The sequence below is a fragment of the Monodon monoceros genome, unplaced genomic scaffold (genome assembly GCF_005190385.1).
Source record: "Monodon monoceros isolate NGI ecotype Baffin Bay Population unplaced genomic scaffold, NGI_Narwhal_1 Super_Scaffold_19, whole genome shotgun sequence".
Lineage (NCBI taxonomy): Eukaryota > Metazoa > Chordata > Mammalia > Artiodactyla > Monodontidae > Monodon > Monodon monoceros.
The window spans coordinates 29,675,372-29,694,925 of record NW_021703775.1 but is presented as its reverse complement, the minus strand read 5'-3'; the positions used below and the strand labels follow the sequence as shown (position 1 = coordinate 29,694,925).

The 19,554-nt window shown below is 40.8% G+C and overlaps 1 protein-coding gene across 1 annotated transcript; it reads left to right on the top strand.

The window, feature by feature from the left end:
* The first annotated feature begins 1,656 nt into the window (after positions 1-1,656).
* SNRNP27 (small nuclear ribonucleoprotein U4/U6.U5 subunit 27) lies at positions 1,657-9,916 on the top strand. Its single transcript, XM_029231406.1, has 6 exons — positions 1,657-1,784; positions 2,787-2,907; positions 4,077-4,189; positions 4,999-5,078; positions 8,481-8,545; positions 9,505-9,916. Exons 1-6 carry the CDS (start codon positions 1,751-1,753, stop codon positions 9,557-9,559), a joined length of 468 nt encoding a protein of 155 aa, XP_029087239.1. The 5' UTR covers positions 1,657-1,750; the 3' UTR covers positions 9,560-9,916.
* Positions 9,917-19,554: the final 9,638 nt, after the last annotated feature.

Sequence of the window (19,554 nt, the reverse complement as noted above, 5' to 3'; positions counted from 1 at the left end):
GTTCAGAATGGCACCTCAGATTAGTATGTCCAAGATCTGAACATACGGTCTTTACCCAAAACTTACATTACGTACCTTAGCAAATGATGCTACCATCTACCCAGTTGCACAAACCAGAAACCTGGATGTCATTGTTGAATCTAAAATTCTATCATTCTCTGCCTCCAAAAATCAAGTTTTTCCAGTTTTATCAATTCTCAAATTCAGCCACTTTTCACCTTACCTACTGGTAACACTCTAGTACAGGCCACTGGAGTTTCCAATCTAGATTATTGTACCATCCTCCCTAGGTGTTCTCCCCCTGTAGTCAAGTCTCCAGTTACCCAAAGTGTTCTCTGAATAAACGCAAATGTGATTCCCTCCGGTCCTCAAAGCCCTTCAAAGGCTATTGCTTTTGCCTCAGGATAACTCTACCATAGCTTACAAGTTTTCTAGTCTTGTCTTTACATTTCACTCCTTGCTGCCTAGGTGGCTGCCATACTTCTTTAGTTCTCTACTTTTAGCCTGTCTGCTCCCTTGCCTCTTGCCCTGGCATATGCAGTCTCCTTTGCCCAGACAATCTCTTCCACCTGTCCACACCACAAAAATCACCCCATTTGACCTGGCTAATTTCTACTCATCCCTAAGGTCTCGTTTGGACATCATTTCCTCCTGGAAACTTTTCTTGAGAAGCTTTCCCCTCAAACCAGTTAGGTACCCACTTTATGTGCACTCATAATATCTTGTTCTGCCCCTCTCAATGCATCTTGACACTTTATCCCTCACTGCACTGCAAGCTACTCAAGAGCAGAGTTGTTTTGTTCATTGATTAAATCCTCTGGCACATAGGTGTGCAATAAACATTTGTGTGAATAATTGTATTAATCATGCCTTTATTTCTTTCATTTTCTGCTGTTTTGACATCTGGGGCCTTGCTGAGACTGCCCTTCCCAGGGCTAGCTAATTTCTAGAGATAGCAAAAGACTCCCCTTCTGAGTGTGCCTTTCATATGCAAACCAGCCAGGGGAAAGCCCGTACTCTCCAACCACCTCCTTTATCAAGCTCACAAGCCAAGGCATTTTTCCTCTGCTATAATGACCCCAGGGCCAGGTAACAACAGCTCTGGACAGCCCCTAAATCCCAAGGCCCGCTGTAATTTTTCAAACTAGTCAGTCTTAAACCTACTTAGCCTGCTTCCCAGCCTCCGCTATTCCCTCCCACAAAACTCAGTAAAAGCTCTCAACCATTCTTTATTTCCCCTTTCCCCCTCTGCCTCCTGACCCACCCTAGTTCTTCCCCGGGTGGACTTAAAACTATTTGTGTATGCTGTGTTTACAATTGGTTTGGTATGAAATATTTTATGTATGTGGACAAGACAGTCGGAAAGAAAAAGGGGGGGGGGAAGGAATGAGAACTGTGTTAGGGTGGTTTATATATGGCTTTTTCCAGACATTTCTATAATAACATCAGGCAACACATTTTAACGCCCACCGTGGACAAAGAAGATGGGGAAGCCACCTCGAACCGAGGGTTGAAAGAGCAGACAGGATAACTCTGCTCTCAACGAAAACTCCGGGCTCGGAAGAGGGGGCATCGGGCCGGGGACAAGTGATTCTGCGCAAGCGCATCACCGCCCGCCTTCCTTAGAAGCCGGAACCCTGGCGAGTCGTTTCGACGCTTCCCGGGCTGCAGGGAAAGCTCAGTTCCCCGCTCTCCCGGAAGTTGTTGCACAGTCGTTTCCGGGGCGGCGTGAGGTTGGGGAGGACTCCGAATGGGTCGCAGCCGCAGCCGGTCCCCGCGAAGGGGTGAGTCCAGAAGCAGTTCTGAGGGTCTGGGGCTCGGTCGAAGACCCGTCCCCCATTTTGTTCCCAGTCCAAGGGCCACGGAGAGGGGGGACCTTTTCTCAGGAGGAGAAGAGAGGGGGTGGATGGGGAACGAAGACCTGGGCCCTACACGTTTCAGCCCTCGGATTTGAAGGCAGTTTTTTTCCGAAGTTGGGGTTTCGCCGACCCTTTGTCACCCTCATACAGTAATTTTTGTTCTACTTGTGGCTGGGGAATGTAGAGTCAGGCCACGGTTCCCTTAATTTCTGGGTGACCGATTGCAAGTCATTCAGCCTTCCAGCGTCCGAGTTCCCGTAATTAGACATTGGGGGTAATATTGTTTACCTTTAAAAACTGAAGTGAGAATTGATGCCACACTGCGTAACACTCAGCGTGTGGTACCGCCAGGTTCTTAAATGCTCAGGGTTTCCTTCCCAGTTTATAGTAGGGAAATCGATGGTTAGGAGTTTGCGTGCAGGGAGCTCACCTCGTAAGCTCACTTCGTAATGTCTTCTGGCCCATGAAGTGGGCAGTGAGAGGTAGAGAAGCCAGGACTTGGATCGGGAGATGTCAGGTAGTCCCTCGATTCTGCCCCCTCGTTAGTTTTTATCACCTTCAGCTAATCAGGGTTGATCTTAAAAGTTAAATGAGCCCTCGAGCCACAAAGGGCTATTGAGCACTTAACATGTTCTCAATCGGAATTGAGAGCTGCTGTTGAAGTCGAATACACACCGGATTTCTTTGATTTAATGCGGAAAAAAGAAAGAATGAAGTGTCCATTTTTTTATAATGAGCACATGTTTAAATGCTAATAGTTTGGATATATTGGGTTAAATCTACAGTGTTAAAATTAATTTCATGCGTCTTTTTTACTTTTTTAATGTGACATCTAGAAATGGCACGCGTTATATTACTATTGGTCGGCGCAGCATCCAGTAGATGTTGGAGGTAATTTTCGGCTCTACAATTTTGTGTTTATATTAGAGCGTAGGCGGTCCCGGTCCACCTCCCGAGAGAGAGAACGCAGGCGCCGAGAAAGGTCCCGGTCCCGAGAGCGAGACCGGAGAAGAAGCCGTTCTCGATCCCCGCACAGAAGACGTTCCAGGTAAGTGCAGAAAATAACCAGAAGTTTTACCACAGCTTTGTAGTCGCTGCGCTTGACTCTGTTGTTATACTTACAAAGGCACTTATGATTTCATGAAATGAGGGGAACTTTATCCCACTTTATTCTAAACCTAACATTCCCATTGATAAAACGGGGTTGATAACATTCCACATAGTAGAGTTGCCGTGAGGAGTAAATGAGAAATAATACATGAAAAGCACTTAGCAAGAGTAAGAAATAAGTGTTTTGTATTTTTGTCTTGCTTTTTTATTTACTTTTGGTGATAATAATTTATTCAAGTATATAATCAAGAATGTGAGGGCTTCCCTGGTGGCGCAGTGGTTGAGAGTCCGCCTGCCGATGCAGGGGACACGGGTTCGTGCCCCGGTCCAGGAAGATCCCACATACTGCAGAGCGGCTGGGCCCGTGGGCCATGGCCGCTGAGCCTGCGCGTCCGGAGCCTGTGCTCCGCAACGGGAGAGGCCACAGCAGTGAGAGGCCCGCGTACTGCAAAAAAAAAAAAACAAAACAGAATGTGAGATCTTGGAAGAATCTTAGAAGTGGACTCTGATTCTTTTTTTTTTTTTAATAAATTTATATATTTATTTTTGGCCGCATTTGGTCTTTGTTGCTGCATGCAGGCTTCTTATTGTGATGGCTTCTCTTGTTGCGGAGCCCCGGCTCTAGGTACGCAGGTGTCAGTAGTTGTGGCTCACAGACTCTAGAGCGCAGGCTCAGTAGTTGTGGCGCACGGGCTTAGTTGCTCCATGGCATGTGGGATCTTCCTGGCCCAGGGATCGATCCCGTGTCCCCTGCATTGGCAGGCGGGTTCTTAACCAATGTGCCGCCAGGGAAGTCCTTGGACTCTGATTCTTAATAAGCATCAGACACATTTGTTTGTTTCGTTGCTTTTTTTCTGCCTTACAGAAAATTTTTTTGCCCTAGCTCTACTGAGTGTAACTGATGATTAAACAATAAATAATTTTTTGCTGACAGTCAGGGCCTAGGCAGAACCTTCTTCCTCATTCTGCTTTGGGGAACAAATTCCTGGTGCTCTAGAGCCTGGCTTTTGTTCAGCCTTTACCTTGCAGGCACTCCTGTGTATCTGTGCTCATCACAAGTGGCCAGGTATGTCTCTGCTTCTGACATTTTTACTCATTAAATTTTAGATCCCCAAGACGACATAGATCCACATCTCCTTCCCCTTCTCGACTAAAAGAAAGAAGAGATGAGGAGAAGAAAGAAACAAAAGAAACAAAGAGCAAAGAACGTCAGATAACTGGTAATGTTATTAGATAAATAGCTGTAGGAAAAGTACAGCCATGTTTAGATAACTACAGTTATGATAAAATTATAAAAGTATAATTTTTGCACATTTAACTATTAAGTTTTTAATAGTGTTCATTGCATGTAGTTTTGAGATGTTGTTTTAGTTGTACCTTAGTTGCTGGTTATCTGGTGCTCTAGATACAAGGACAGTTAAAAACATGAGAATATTATATTTTGGAAGTATCGTCAAAACTAGTGTTCTGTCTGATACTGAAGGTGGTCCTTCCTAAAGGCTCCAAGCATGTCCTTTTAAAAACACTTATTTATTTATTTTTTGCTGCGTTGGGTCTTCGTTGCCGAGTGGGGGCCACCCTTCATTGCAGTGCGTGGCCTTCTCATTATGGTGGCCTCTCTTGTTGCGGAGCACGGGCTTCAGGCACGTGGGCTTCAGTAGTTGTGGCTCGCGGGCTCTAGAGTGCCGGCTCAGCAGTTGTGGTGCACGGGCTTAGTTGCTCCGCGGCATGTGGGATCCTCCCGGACCAGGGATCGAACCTGTGTCCCCTGCATTGGCAGGCAGATTCCTATCCCCTGTGCCACCAGGGAAGCCCCCAAGCGTGTCCTTTTAAGCAGTCTCTTACGATGGAGGATGGAGAGCGCAATCCTTCCTTGCCCCTTAAGTTATATGCTATCCAAATTGAGGAATTTCTATCATTAAACTCAAGTCTTTAGCTAATTGTTTAGTGTATTCTCTGCTGGTAAGCCACCTCTCTTTTTATATGTATAGAATGATAGAGTTTAAAATTTTGTCACTTATTTTTGTAGAGGAAGACTTGGAGGGCAAAACAGAGGAAGAAATAGAAATGATGAAGTTAATGGGATTTGCCTCCTTTGACTCCACAAAAGTAAGTAAAACATGTAGCCAGTTAAGTATTCTTATTTGAACTGATCTGTCCCATTTTTCCATATTCTTTTACTATCACTTGTAATTTCTTTCATTGATACACGTTTCTTGTTAGAAGACAGTAACTATCTGTGTGAAGGGATCTGAAAGCAAAGAGAAGGAAGTGGTGAGCTGCCATTGGAATTCAGGGAGTATTTGCCTGGGATATTTGAGTTAGATCTTAAAGGGCCAGTAGAGGTGATCAGACAAAGAAGAGGAGGACGATGATTTGAAGCAGGGGGAGAAGCTCATGACAATGCCATGTAGGCATTAAAGAGCATAGAGTATTGTGGGAATTTCAAATTCAGTGACTAGTGAAAGCATGTTGGTGGGCTGGTGGCTACGAATGAGGCTAGAAATAGAGGTGGGAGGCAAATCGCAGAAGGCTTGTGATATCCTTAGCCGTGCTGAGGAACTTAGAGTTGATTCTTTAGGTGATGAGAGGAAGCAGTGGTTTTTAAGCAAGGGAGTAACATACGTGTGTTTTAGAATGATGATCTGGGGCTTCATGGAGGACAAATGGGAGGCTGAGAGAACTGCCGTCGTGCAGTGAAAGATGATGAAGGCCTGAACTGAGAAGAGGGGCTGGAATATGGAGAACCATTCAGGAACCAGAGTTAGTGGTGGTGGGATGGAGGTGAGTAGTCAGTGATGACTCTGAAGTGTCAGGCTGATAGGGTTAACCAAAGAAAGGATTATAGGAAGGGGAAATGCTGTGAAACAGAACGAAGCGCAACTGCCAGATAAAGATGGCATTGCGTGGTTGCATGCATATCTCATAGCTCAGAAGAGGGGTTGACAGGAGTTTGAATGCTCTCTAGCCCTGACCATAATCCTGGAGAGAATAAGGAAGTAGGGGAGGCAAAAGCGGGAGGGATTGTGGAGTGGGAGATGAAGAGAGGGAGGTGGGAGAGAGATAGGGAGATAGGGAAGTACGGCAAAGGGGAGATGGAGGGAGAGAGGAAATTGAATGAAGAGAGAAGGGAGGATAGAGAGAGGAAGCTAGTAAGGATAGACAGGGAGAGTGTGTGTGGAGAGAGAGAAAATATATTTTTAAAACTTTCTTTTATATAATTTTAAGTCCTTTTAATTTTGCAAATTGAAGTTGGAATTTTTGAGGAGAGTTGTCAAAAACAATCCACTTCCCCTAATCTTGTGTTCCATTGAGTTGTGAATGGAGTGGGGTAATCTCAGGTGCTGTAAGAGTTTCTTTCTAACTGATGTGATTATGTGGGGCTCCCATGTATTTTTTTTAAATGACAGTGTATGACCTAAGAGGAGTACCAGAGGCATGACTGTTATGAGGTGAGAAAATTAAGAATGCGCTCTTATTCTCACAAATGGTTATGTGAACCCCATTTTAGAATTTAATGCAGTTTATGTCTCAGGTTTTTTTCCTGAATATACCAAATCCTTATTTGTTATTCAAAAGAACATCTTATGAGTGAACTGGTTTATTAATACATATATTGGGTAAATATATGGATAAAAATATCTCCAAAATGAGACAACTAAATTTTATTGTTTTTAGAATAGTGAAGGACCTTCACTATTAGAATTCTTTTCTCTTTTGGTTTTACTGTTGCTGGATATTATGTTTGAAATTCCTGAGAATCAGATGTAAAGATGGAGCCACTACTTTTAAATGTAGTCTTTTAAATGTTTGTGTATAAAGGAGAAATTAAGTGAGAATTTATAGATCCCATAAAAATTATGGAGTACCACAAGAACAAATGATGTCAGTTGTTTTTTTAATGACATCTACAAGGATGTTAATTTAATTCATATGCAGTTGGCTTCATGACTATCAGTTACAAAGTCTTTCAGCTCATTTGTATTTTTCAGTAATGTGTATCTTGTGATATTTCATCATTAATCTATGGTGGAACCTCTTCATATGCCAACATAGTCACTTATTTTCCCTTCCATTTTAGCATTCTAGAAAGTTTCAAAGTTTGGTTATGCTTATTAATTGATAATTTTCTGTTCCAGCATGTAAATGAGAAGAGAGCTAATAATATACAACTCTGCAAATAGTTTTCAAAAATCAGAAAGCCTTTAGTAATTGAACTTAGTAAAAAGGTTAACATCATTTACTTTATTTTCCAAGTCATGCCTACCTCCTATTCTTGGGAGGTTAAAATAATACACCTTAAGTAATTTACTCAGTATTCCCCCGGCCCCCAAAATGCAGTGAAAACAGGAGTAGAAAAGGAAGACCAAATATACTTGTTTTAGCTCAACTTCAAATATATACCTCACCTGTGCATGCCAGTGGATAGGAATCCTTTTTTTTGGCCTAACACAGATATCTAATAAGTATGCTAAACAGGGTACGCGCCCATGTGTAATAATAGGGGAGGGAGGTTATGTGTGTGTTCCTGCACATGCACTCATGGTGGCATTAACTGGCAGTGTTCATACATTTAACAGTCATTTTCTGAGTACCTGCAAGTGCAGTAACCTAGGATGTGACAGTTGCAAAGGTCACTCACAGCCATATCCCTCCATCAAGCTCCATATGAGCTTGCAGTCTGATGGGAAATAACATCATGTATATGATGTTATACATCATGATCATGCAGAGTAGAAAATGCAGGGTATTGTGACGAAGGCACAGTTAACATTCTATGGGAGTTAGAGAAGAGGGTGCTTCCTGGCAGCTGGATCATTTGAATCGGGCCTTGAAGGATGCATAAGAACCAGATGGTTGAAGATTGGATGGGGGTCAGGAAGACAATTCAGGCATGAGGAACAGAAAGGGGAACAGGTTGAATCAAAAGACCCATAAAGGAATTACTGGGAAAAAAAAGTCTGAGATACAAGTGATACAACATTATCATCTGTTATTCTGATTCTTGATTTAAAAATCAAAACTTCAAGGCCTATGTAAGAAATGGGATTTAGATAGGAATGGTGACTGATTTGAGAATGCCATCAGTTAAGGTCATAAGTTAAATTTTTGTGAATGGATTTTTCTAGAGAAAATATCCATAACTTGTATTTGGTTTTGAAGAATTCTTTGACCAGAAAAGGTGAGGCTCTGCTACCCAATTTCCCTGTATGTCTTGCATATAATACATATACCATGAGTGTTTGTTGGTTTGAATATTGGTTTATTTGCTTAAGTGTGACTATAAAAAATGTGAACAGAGAGTTATAACGCTTGGGAGATCATGGGATATCATCAAGATCTGAAAATTCTTTCACTTATTGGACTGTCTCATGCTTAAATGAATCTTGCCATTTAAGAGGGTCTGTGGGATGCAGCTCTTTGATCAAGGCATATAATATGTTCTTTCTCTGGTGTGTTGTTTGCTTGTTTGTGTGTGTGTTTTGTTTTTTGTTTCTTGCTTTTCTCCAGGGGAAAAAAGTGGATGGCTCTGTAAATGCCTATGCCATAAATGTGTCTCAGAAGAGGAAGTATAGGTATGCATAGCTGCCATTATTATGTTTGAACTAATATAAATTATATGCTTGGGAAAGAATTTTTTATGGGATAATGATGTTTGTAGGAAATGTAGCAGTTTTCCAAACAGTCCCTTACTTTAATAGTTTCCATATTGTCCCTTGTTTCAATCTTCCTTGTTTATATTCTTGTATGTTAAAATAGTTTCCCATTTACATGTGAACTAGTAACTATTATAAAGAAGGGTAGTTGGCTTAAATATTTTAGGGCTCTAAGTAGTTCTTTCTTCAAAATAACATAGTCTTTAGGCTTTAATTTCATTATAATTATAGGTTTTAAAATAGATTCCTCTTGAATTATTTACCTAACTTGATTGTATAAGGATTTCAACTGTAAATATCCTTCTGTTAAATATAGGTATATTTTATTAATACCACAGAACAAACCAATCCATACTTGAAATCTCACTGAATGAATGGAAAAGTCAAGACATCTTAAAACATTGCCTTTCTGTCTACATTTATCACTGATAAAAGACTAATATTCCAATTAATTTAGAATATGAATAGTGTGATTTGAGACTGCTCTGAGTTAAAGTACCAGAATCATCAACAGTCCATTGTAAAATTGCCTTCAGTTAAGGTCTTATGGGGAGAACTAGTACAGTGTGAAATCAGATTTGCTTGATGGGTATGTATTGTGAAACTCTTCTCTATTTCCTTAAACTAGCTAGGTGTTTAGTGTTACCTAAAATAAATATGGATTTTCAGTTGATTTTTTTAAAGTCTGTAGAATCTTCCCAAATAATATTGAAAGTATATTTCCATACCTCTATTTGGATTTTAACTTTGAATACTTCTTGCCCTAGACTCTGCCATTTTAAAAATGGTTTATAGGTTTAATTTCTGAAGCAAGTGATTAGTTCTTTTATAAGACGAATCCAGAATTTTTTTAATGACAATAAATTTTCTCATCATAGGCAGTACATGAATCGAAAAGGTGGATTCAACAGACCTTTGGATTTCATTGCATGAGAATTGAAATATTGAAGAGTGATTTTTTTTTCCCCCCATCTTGATGAGAACAGTGGATTTTGTATTTTGTATTTAATGTGCATCAAAAACAGGATCACGGTCCCTCCTCCTTGTAAAGTAAGAAAATTTTATTTATGATGTGTGTAGTTCACTTACCCTGCCTCAAAAAAAGGTTAAATATTACATTTTTTTCCTTTAGGAAATTTCATTTGGGGCAATCATCAACCCCATTTTTTTTTCCTTATTCCTATGGAAACTGTATATGTCTTCTTCTTGAATGCTCTTTATGACTTTTTAAAACACGTAAGAGTAATTTGGAAGTAAGTTTCTCAAATAAAGCAATATTTTTACCCTTTTGTATTTGATACTTTTATTACTAGGTAAAAGAATCTCCCTACACGTTTTCTTTTTTCATACATAGATTTAGATATCGTGATTCTTTATAGTTTAAAAATTAGAAGAATGAAAAAGTATAACTGGATTTTTGTATCTTCTGTGTTTTTTGCCCCCCAAATACCATTTTTCCCCAGTAGAAAAGCAATACATGCTTATTATTTTAAAAATTAAAAAAAACTTGGAAGAAATCAGAAAGTAGGGGAAAAAAGCCAAAAATCAGCCAATAATCTACCACCAGAATATTAATATTTTGGTATATGTGTTTCCAGGCTCCTATGGGTATGTATTTCTTGCCCCTACCCAAAGAGATCAGAATGTTTATGCCGCTCTCTTTTACTAATCCTTATACTCCCGTGTACTGTGAACTTTTTATTTTGGCTGCATTGGGTTTTTGTTGCTGCACTTGGGCTATCTCCAGTTGCGGCGAGCTGGGGCTACTCTCTGTTGCAGTGCGCGGGCTTCTTATTGCGGTGGCTTCTCTTGTTGCAGAGCATGGGCTCTAGGCATGCAGGCTTCAGTAGTCGTGGCTTGCGGGCTCTAGAGCGCAGGCTCAGTAGTTGTGGTGCACGGGCTTAGCTGCTCCGCGGCATGTGGGATCTTCCCAGACCAGGGCTCAAACCCATGTCCCCTGCATTGGCAGGCGGGTTCTTAACCACTGCGCCACCAGGGAAGCCCATACTGTGAACATTTTTTTAAATGTTCTTATAAATTCTTTGAAAACTTACCTTTTAATAGCTAGTTGGTTATAGTGATACCATAATTTATTAATTAATCCTTTATTGGTGAACATTGCCTTCCCTCCCATGATTTGCTGTTAGAATTAAAGCTGTGAGTAGATTATTTAGGGGTTAAAAAAAAAAAACAAAATACAACACCAGGACATCCCCAGCAGTCCAGTGGTTAAGACCCTGCCTTCCAATGCAGGAGGCGCAGGTTGCATCCCTAGTCGGGGAACTAAGATCCCACATGCCCATGCCATGCAGTGTGGCCAAAAAAAAACCAAACCAAAACAAAACACAACACCTGTGAGTAGTATCCCTGTTACACGTATCTTTTTGTACTTGTTGCCTTATTTCCTCGTGTTTCATTCTTGCAGGTGGCATTGCTGGGTGAGATAAAGGGTGCATGTTTTACCCTTTGTGTGCATGTTTTAAGGCTTTTTTTTTAATATTTATTTTTATATTTTGGCTGCATCTGGTCTTAGTTGTGGCACGCAGGATCTTTCGTTGCAGTGCACAGGCTGGTCTCTGGTTGTGGTGCGTGGGCTTCTCTCTAGTTGTGGCGCGTGGGCTTCTCTCTAGTTGTGGCTCACCGGCTCCAGAGCATGTGGGCTCTGTAGTCGTGGCGTGCAGGCTTAGTTGCCCCGCGGCCCTCACCAGTGAAGTATGAGCATTTCCATTTCATATACATGTACCAGTATTGAGTGTAGTTTTTTCTTAAGTTTCCACTCTGAAGGTTAAAATAATGGCATTTGGTTTTGTTTAATTTCTAAGGAAGGTGAACATTTTAAGAATGTGTTAGCCATGTATATTTCTTTTGTTTAATACTAATTCCAGACCTTGGCTCCATTTGTCTTTTGACAAGCTTTTCTTTTTCTAATTTGAAGGAATCTCTTTTTATATTGAAGATAATGACTATTACCTATTCTGTTTCTATCTCAGTGGTATTTGAGGCTTTGTGGCTAGATTTTAAATTTTGTGTTGTATTTTTTTGAGTAAGTAATATAAACACATGGAACACAATTTAGACAGCACAAAGGGTATATAGTGATGAGGTAATTGTGTATCCTTTCAGAGATATTCCATGTATACACAAGCATATAATATATATGTATATTATTACTCAAATTTGAGCAAACTCTACACACTATTTTGCACCTGTTGGTTTTTCATTTACTACTACATCTTAAGATTGTTTCTTATATTGCCCCTTATTTTTTAAGGGCAGCAATTATAGTTCATTGTAGGATGGACTATAATTGGACATTCAAGTTGTTTCTTATCTTTTGGTATTAAAAAAAATAATAATGTGGGGACTTCCCTGGTGGCACAGTGGTTAAGAATCTGCCTGCCAGTGCAGGGGACACGGGTTCGAGCCCTGGTCCTGGAGGATCCCACATGCCACAGAGCAACTAAGCCCGTGCACCACAACTACTGTGCCTGCGCTCTAGAGCCCATGAGCCACAACTACTGAGCCTGCATGCCACAACTACTGAAACCTGTGTGCCTAGAGCCTGTGCTCCACGCCAAGAGAAGCCACCACAATGAGAAGCCCGCGCACCGCAACAAAGACCCTATGCAGACAAAAATAAACGAATAAATAAATTTATTTTTTTTAATGATGTAATTACTATTCTTATATGTCCATGATTTTACAAGTGTCTAGCTGGATTTTAAATCCATACTGCACCTGAAATTTGACCACCTATTGTAGGTCTCTAAAAGCTTTCCTGGCAAATGAGTTCCCTGTAAAGAAAATAATAGTAGTATGACTGCATTGCATAATACAGTGTACAGAGCACCTTGGTTCATTTAATCCTTATCAGATAGAGCAGGTACTATTATCTCCATTCCCAGATGAGAAACCTGAGGCTATTCAGACCTAGAGGCAGAAATGATTAATGTTTACACTACCTACTGGCTTCAGTACTTAAATATTTAAATGTGCTGCATCAGCTGCACAGCTTGTAGTACCCATTGCACAAGTGTCACTGCCCCGAGCAGCTGGATTATTCTGCTTAGACTTTTTGCCAGGTAAGCTAAATAGATTCTCATACCCCCACCCTCCAAAATGCTGTCTATCTGTAAATTATCTATGACAAGGACTTTCTGACCACATTTTTGCACATCTAAAGAAATGAGACCCAACTGTTGTCTTATTGGGAAGCTAAAACTTCTGGGATGAAATAATATGCCCCAAATCAGATGATAGGTTTTTGGGTTGTCATGTCAGTGTGGTTTTAGTAGAGATTTGACTTGAGATCCTCAAGGCAGCATACTTTGTAAAGAAATAATCTGAGAATACCCGGTAGGTCAATAGGTTCACTCTCCGTAAGCTAACACCAAAGAAATGGAACAGGAGGAAATCTTTAAAGATCCAGAGATAAGACACCTCTGATCTTAATAGAAGTCTTGGTTTGAAGGAACTTTTATCCATCAGATCATCTGATTCTGTAAGAATAAGAAAAATGGAGCATCCTTGTCTTCCTCTAACAGGCTACTGCCTCTCAGAAGACATAAGTTTTGCCAAATCTTCTAAGTATCTAAATGCTAAGAGTGTTCCAGGGCCCAATCCATGGACTCTTCAATCTCCCTCTGGTGAGTCGTCCATCCACATAGCTTCAAACGTCTTCTGCCATGGCTCTCAAATTTATATTTCTAGCCTGACCATTTTACTGAATTCCAGGCTTGTATATGCACTTGGATTATTAGGCAGCTCAAATTTAAGATGAGTTGAATTCTCATTTCCCTGCCCAGTCTTCTTCTCTGAGGCTTCCCCGTCTCAGCAAGTGGCCTCTCCATTTACACCTTTGCTCAGAGCAAAATCCTTAGGGGGTCATCCTTGACTCCGCTCTTTTTCCTGTGCCCCACATCTGATTCATTAGAAATCCTTTTGGCTCTAACATCAGAGTGTATTTTGAATCCAACCACTATTTTCCCCAGATTTACTGTGATATAATTGACACACAATTTTAAGATATTGAACGTGTATGTTGTGATTTGATGTACACTGAATCTGACTACTGTTCACCATCTGTACTAACAGAAGCCATCTCTCTTGCCTGGACTACTACAGTAACCCCCTAATAGGTTTCCTTCCCTCTTCAGCCTCAGTTTATTCTCCACCTAGCAGCAGAGTGAACCTTTTAAAATGTACATCTGGTCACATTGCTTCTGGCTCTGGTGGTTTTCTATCTTTTAGGGTGAAGACCAGTCCTTACTGTGCTCTACACATCTGTATAGTTTGGAACCTGGCTTCCTGCAGCCTCACCCTTGCTATTGCACTCAGCCACGCTGCTAGCCTCCTTGCTGTTCCTTGAGAACAGGTATGCATCTACCTGAAGAGTCTTCCAACTTGCTTTTCTTCCCGGAATGTTCCTCCTCCCCCTCCCCCACCTCTCAGATTTACATGGTTAGTAGATTTACGTGGTTATGTTGTTCAGGTCACTGCTCAAAATAAGTTCATTCCTAACCACCTTGTCCAAAATAGTAGCTTCCCCTTCCCTCTCTATCCCTTTACCCTGTTTTACTCTTTTTATTTAGCGTTTTAAAAATTGAGATAAAATTCACCCTTTGAAAGTATATCATTTCAGGGAATTCCCTGGCGGTCCAGTGATTAGGACTCCGTGCTTCCACTGCAGGGGGCATGGGTTCAATCCCTGGTCAAGGAACTAAGATCCTGCAAGCGGCATGTGGCACAGCCAAAAATAGATGAATAAATGAAGTACACCATTTCAGTGGTTTTAGTATATTTACAGAGTTAAGTATTTATTACCACTATCTAATTCTAAAATGTTTTTATCATCCTAAAAAGAAACCCCATACTCATTAAAGTCACTCCTCATCCCTCCCTATCCACCTCTACCCTCCACCCCAGAAACCACGAAATGCACTTTCTGTCTCTAAAGGTGTGACTATTCTGGATGTTTTCATTTAAATGGATATTTCAAATGGATGGAATCACAAAATACATGACCTTTTGTGTCTAGCACCTCTTGTGCTGCTTTTACATAGCATAATGTTTTCAAGGTTCATTTATGTTGTAGCATATATCAGTACTTCATCCCTTTTTATGGCTTATAATATTCTGTTCTGGGGATATACCATATATTTTAAAAAATTATTTTATTTATTTTGGCTGCGTTGGGTCTTCATTGCTGCGTGCGGGCTTTCTCTAGTTGTGGAGAGCGGGTGCTACTCTTTGTTGTGGTACACCGGCTTCTCATTGCGGTGGCTTCTCTTGTTGCAGAGCACGGGCTCTAGGTGCGCCGGCTCCGTAGTTGTGGCACGCGCGCTCTAGAGCGCAGGCTCAGTAGTTGTGGCGCATGGGCTTAGTTGCTCCGCGGCATGTGGGATCTTCCCGGACCAGGGCTGGAACCCGTGACCCCTACATTGGCAGGCGGATTCTTAACCACTGCGCCACAGGGAAGTCCCCACATTTTTATTTATAAGTCATCAGTTGATGGGCATTTGGGTTGTTCCACTTCTTGGCTATTACGAATAGTGCCACTATGAACATTCATATACAAGTTTTTGTATGAACATATGTTTTCAACTCTCTTGGGTGTATAACTAGGAGAGGCACTACTGGGTCATACAGTAACTCTATGTTTAACTTTCTGAGGCACTGTCAAAACTGTTTTCCAAAGCAACGGCATTATTTTACATTCCCACCAGCAATGTATGAGGGTTCCAGTTTCTCCACATGCTCTGCAAAGTTTCCTTTTCCTTATAGCTTATCACGGCCTGACACACTCTATATTCACCTGTTACTGTCTGGTTCTTCCACTAGGCTTTGAACTTTCAGGAGTAGCGCTTCTGTCTTGTTTGCTGCTGTAGCCCTGGCACCACACAGTGCCTGGCACACAGTAAAGCACTCAATAAATATCTGTTGAATTCATGAATATAGTTCAGTAAACTTTTTTCACTTAACCACTTCCCTTGGTGTTTTTTTTAAAATTAAGTTTTATTGGAGTATAGTTGATTTACAATGTTGTGTTAGTTTCTGCTGTACTGATACAGCAAAGTGAATCAGTTATACATATACAGATATCCACTCTTTTAGATTCTATTCCCATATAGGTCATTACAGAGTACTGAGTAGAGTTCCCTGGGCTATACAGTAGGTTCTTATTAGTTACCTGTTTTATATATAGTAGTATGTATATGTCAATCCCAATCTCCCAGTTTATCCCTCCCCCCTTTCCCCCTTGGTAACCGTAAGTGTGTTTTCTACATCTGTGACTCTATTTCTGTTTTATAAATAGGTTCATTTGATTCCACATATAAGCGATACCATATGATATTTGTCTTTCTCTGTCTGACTTACTTCACTCCACTTCCCTTGGTTTCTAAGTTAACCTTTAGTTCCCCAACTCATAAATGAATACATTTTTCCTATAAAAATTTTAAAACATTATGACAGCTAAATCTGTTTTGCACAGCCCTGGTTCACTGTGTGAATCCTTTGTGGTGTTTACTTCCAGATCTTATGCATGTATGTATGTAACAGAGTTAGTGTTGGAAATGAGGAAAATACACAGTATGGCCTTCTTTTTTTTTTTTTTTTAACACAAATAATATGCTTTAGGGATCATTTTACAACTTATTTACTCAGCATTGCCTTGGGGATGTTTCCATGCCAACGTATGTACCTCTACCTTTTTTTTTTAACTGCTACATAGTGTTCAGTGTAATGTATGTACCCCTGTCTAGCCATTGCTCTATTTTTAAAGTAGCAAATATTTGTGGAATAACTAACTTTTGCAAAGCAGTGTTTTTAAAGGTTTTTAAATTTTAATTTTCTGATATTGGGTATCATGATATTTGAGTGTCCAAAGTAGCCACAAAGAAAGGGACTGATATTAAAGCAGAAAATTACAGTTCTGATTTTTACACTTAGAAGAATAAAATCAGTTCCTCACAAACTTATAAAACAGAATCATTTTAATGTCATAGTGGTTAACTATGTCAAACTCAGTTATAAATAGTGTTTTTTAATTCAGCAGTTTTGGAACTTTTTAGACAGTTATATAATATCAACAGTTGTCTTCCCTGCCACTCTGAGGTACTCACTGAAAAGCACCTCTCTGGCAGAGCTCCTGTTGCATTTAATGAACCTTCCCCTCAGCACCGGCATTTACATACTGTCCTATACCCACCTGGATTATAAACCCCTCAGAGGAAGGAAACTGGGGCTTTCTAAAATATGTAGTAAAGATTATCTGACAAGTATAATCTTTTGTGGTTCCCATTTTCAATATTTTCTTTTACTCCCCAGTTCTATTAGTTTAGCTTGATGCCTGATCAAAGATATAAACCATTGTCAGCCTACGTTTATCTTATTACAGATAGCTTTTTATTTAAAATTCTGGTCATAAAATTCAGGTTCAAACATTCTGGAATTTCGAATTCTTATTTTGGGGGTTGTGCCTATCTGTCAGTGCTTATGTAATGCCTTTGAAGTGCTAGATGCCGGGAGTCACCACTTGTACTTTGTTTTAGGATTTCATTTCTTTTTTCAAAATCTGTACTTTCAGATTATCTTATTTAACTGGTCATTATAATGTATTTGTGTAAAATAATTTCCAGAAAGACAAGAAAAAACCCTTGGTTTTATACTTACTGCTTGATGTCCAGTAGATGGCACCAAATGCCCTTTGGAGTTCTTCATGATACTAATTCCTGGTTGGTATTGCTGGCTTACTGATCTTGTCTTCCACCACTGCCAAGGAACAGAAAGGGGTCATTCTTTAGTCTAATTCTCTGATTGTTATATAACTTAGTATTTTTGTTTGGAGTTTAAGATAGACCTGTTGGTGTTTAAATGGTTCCTTGGTATATCTCAGATTTCAAACTTTTTTCCTTTTTTAATTTTGTATAAGTGTGATTTTCAGTCAGGGCAATTCTAGGGGAAGGATCATGACTTTGAAATAAGACTGGGTTTAAAAAAAAAGAGTTGAGGGTAAGGGAAAGAGTAAAGAGATTCTGAGTGTTCATAATAAAGTCAAAGAGAAAATATAGAAGTATACAAAATCCAAAATTAAGGTAATGAAATCAAAGTGTTTTTACTGTCAGTTTGGGCACTTTAGAATTGTATTCATTTCACTATGATTTTCAAATTTGTTTTACAGATAACTTGCAGTTAAAACATACTCTTTAAAACTTATATCCCCATTCTTCTAGCTTTTTTGTGCTTTCTTGAAAACCTTTATCTTCAGTGGTAAAGGTGAATATTTATTAGTTTTCATAAAGAATCACCTTTTAGGTCCAATTAACCATTAAAACCAGAAAATATGTGTTCTGTATGTCAGGCCTGGTTTACTGCATTTATTCTACGTATTAATTCTGTTGAGTTTATTTAATTTTAATGGACTTGTTAACCATTAAAAAGGACACATTTAAAAACTTACCATCGTAATGTGTTTCTTTCTTTTTCCCCAGTGTTTGAGTGTCATTGTTTGTGACTCATATGGAAATCCGTCTCTTAGTTGTCTTGTTTTTAGAACAGCTACCAACTGGAGCATTGACACCATGGGCTCTGAGTGAAACAGATCTAGGTTCAGTTTCCATTTCTGGCTGAATGGATGTCTAGGAAAGTCATTTAGCTTCTTGGGCATCAGTTTCCTCATGTGCAAAATGTAGATAATTAACCTATCTAATGGGGTTATATTGAGGATTAGCAATAATGTAGGTAAGTTACCTGACAGGCTATTGTTTTCACATATTGGCAACAATAAACTTTTCTAAAAAGCTTTGTTAAATGTGTTCATGCTTTACTCATTTCTATATTCAGGACTCTCAATTTACGAAGAGTTTTATTTCCGTTTCTTAAAACGAAGATGTCAGTATATTAACAGAGTAACTTGGGTCTTGAGATAGCTTAGGGAACAATTCCTAAATAAAGTTTTTAGTTCTGTCTATGTACATTTATATTGGTACCACACAAACACCATTCATAGCCGTCTTGAAAAGGAAGGATTCTTTTTGAGTGTTCTCCTCTAGAATTAAAAGGGAAGGAAAGACCCCGAAAGAGATTTATGTCAAAGAATCTCAGAATTCAACGCCAATCTGTAGGTACAGGAAGTTTCTGAGCTTTTAAAACCCAGTCGCGTGAGGGAGTGATTAGCCAGCACTTGGGGCGGGGGTAGTGCCTAGTGCCTTTGGAGAGCTCAGCTCTGTATACAGCCTCCCTACTCCAGCGCTTTCTGAAGAGAGAAAAAAACGCTGGGCGGCGAACACTGGACAGGAGACAGGCTTTTCCCCCGAGCCCCTCAGCCACGTGGCGCTCGGCGGAGCCCCAGGCCCACCGCCCTACCGTCGGGCTGTCTGCCGCTCTCCCTTCGGAGAGATTTCGCGGCTGGGCCCTCGACCTCGGGAAGCCTGTAACCTCCGGGTCTCGGCCGGCAGGCCCAGGGATCCAGCCCCGAACCCAAGCGGGGCAGAGCGCCCAGGTGACGCGCGGTGCCAGCTTCCACTCGAGGGACGCCCAGCAGGTCCCCGGAACTTTTCCCCAGAGACAGGTCCCGGCAACAGGTCCGAGGTGGGGTCGGGTGGGGCCGAGCCCGGCGGCAGCCGGTGAATCAGCGCCGGTCGGCGCCCGGGTCAGCCCTGACGGCCCATGCCACATCCCGCGAGGAGTAGCCGGGCCGCTGACCACCAGCCATTCAGGGCTCGCTGGCCTGGGGAAAGGTGACGTCATCGTAGCTGGGCGGTGTAGGAAGGTTCCACCAATGGGAGACAGGCAGAGTGGCTTGCTTTCTGTAGCTCTTGGCCAATACTAACAAAGCAAAAGGGGGCCCGGTTGTCGGTATAGAACCAATGGAAAACAGGGAAGGAGCACGAGGCGGAGTTGCGAATCCTATCACCAATTGGAAAGAG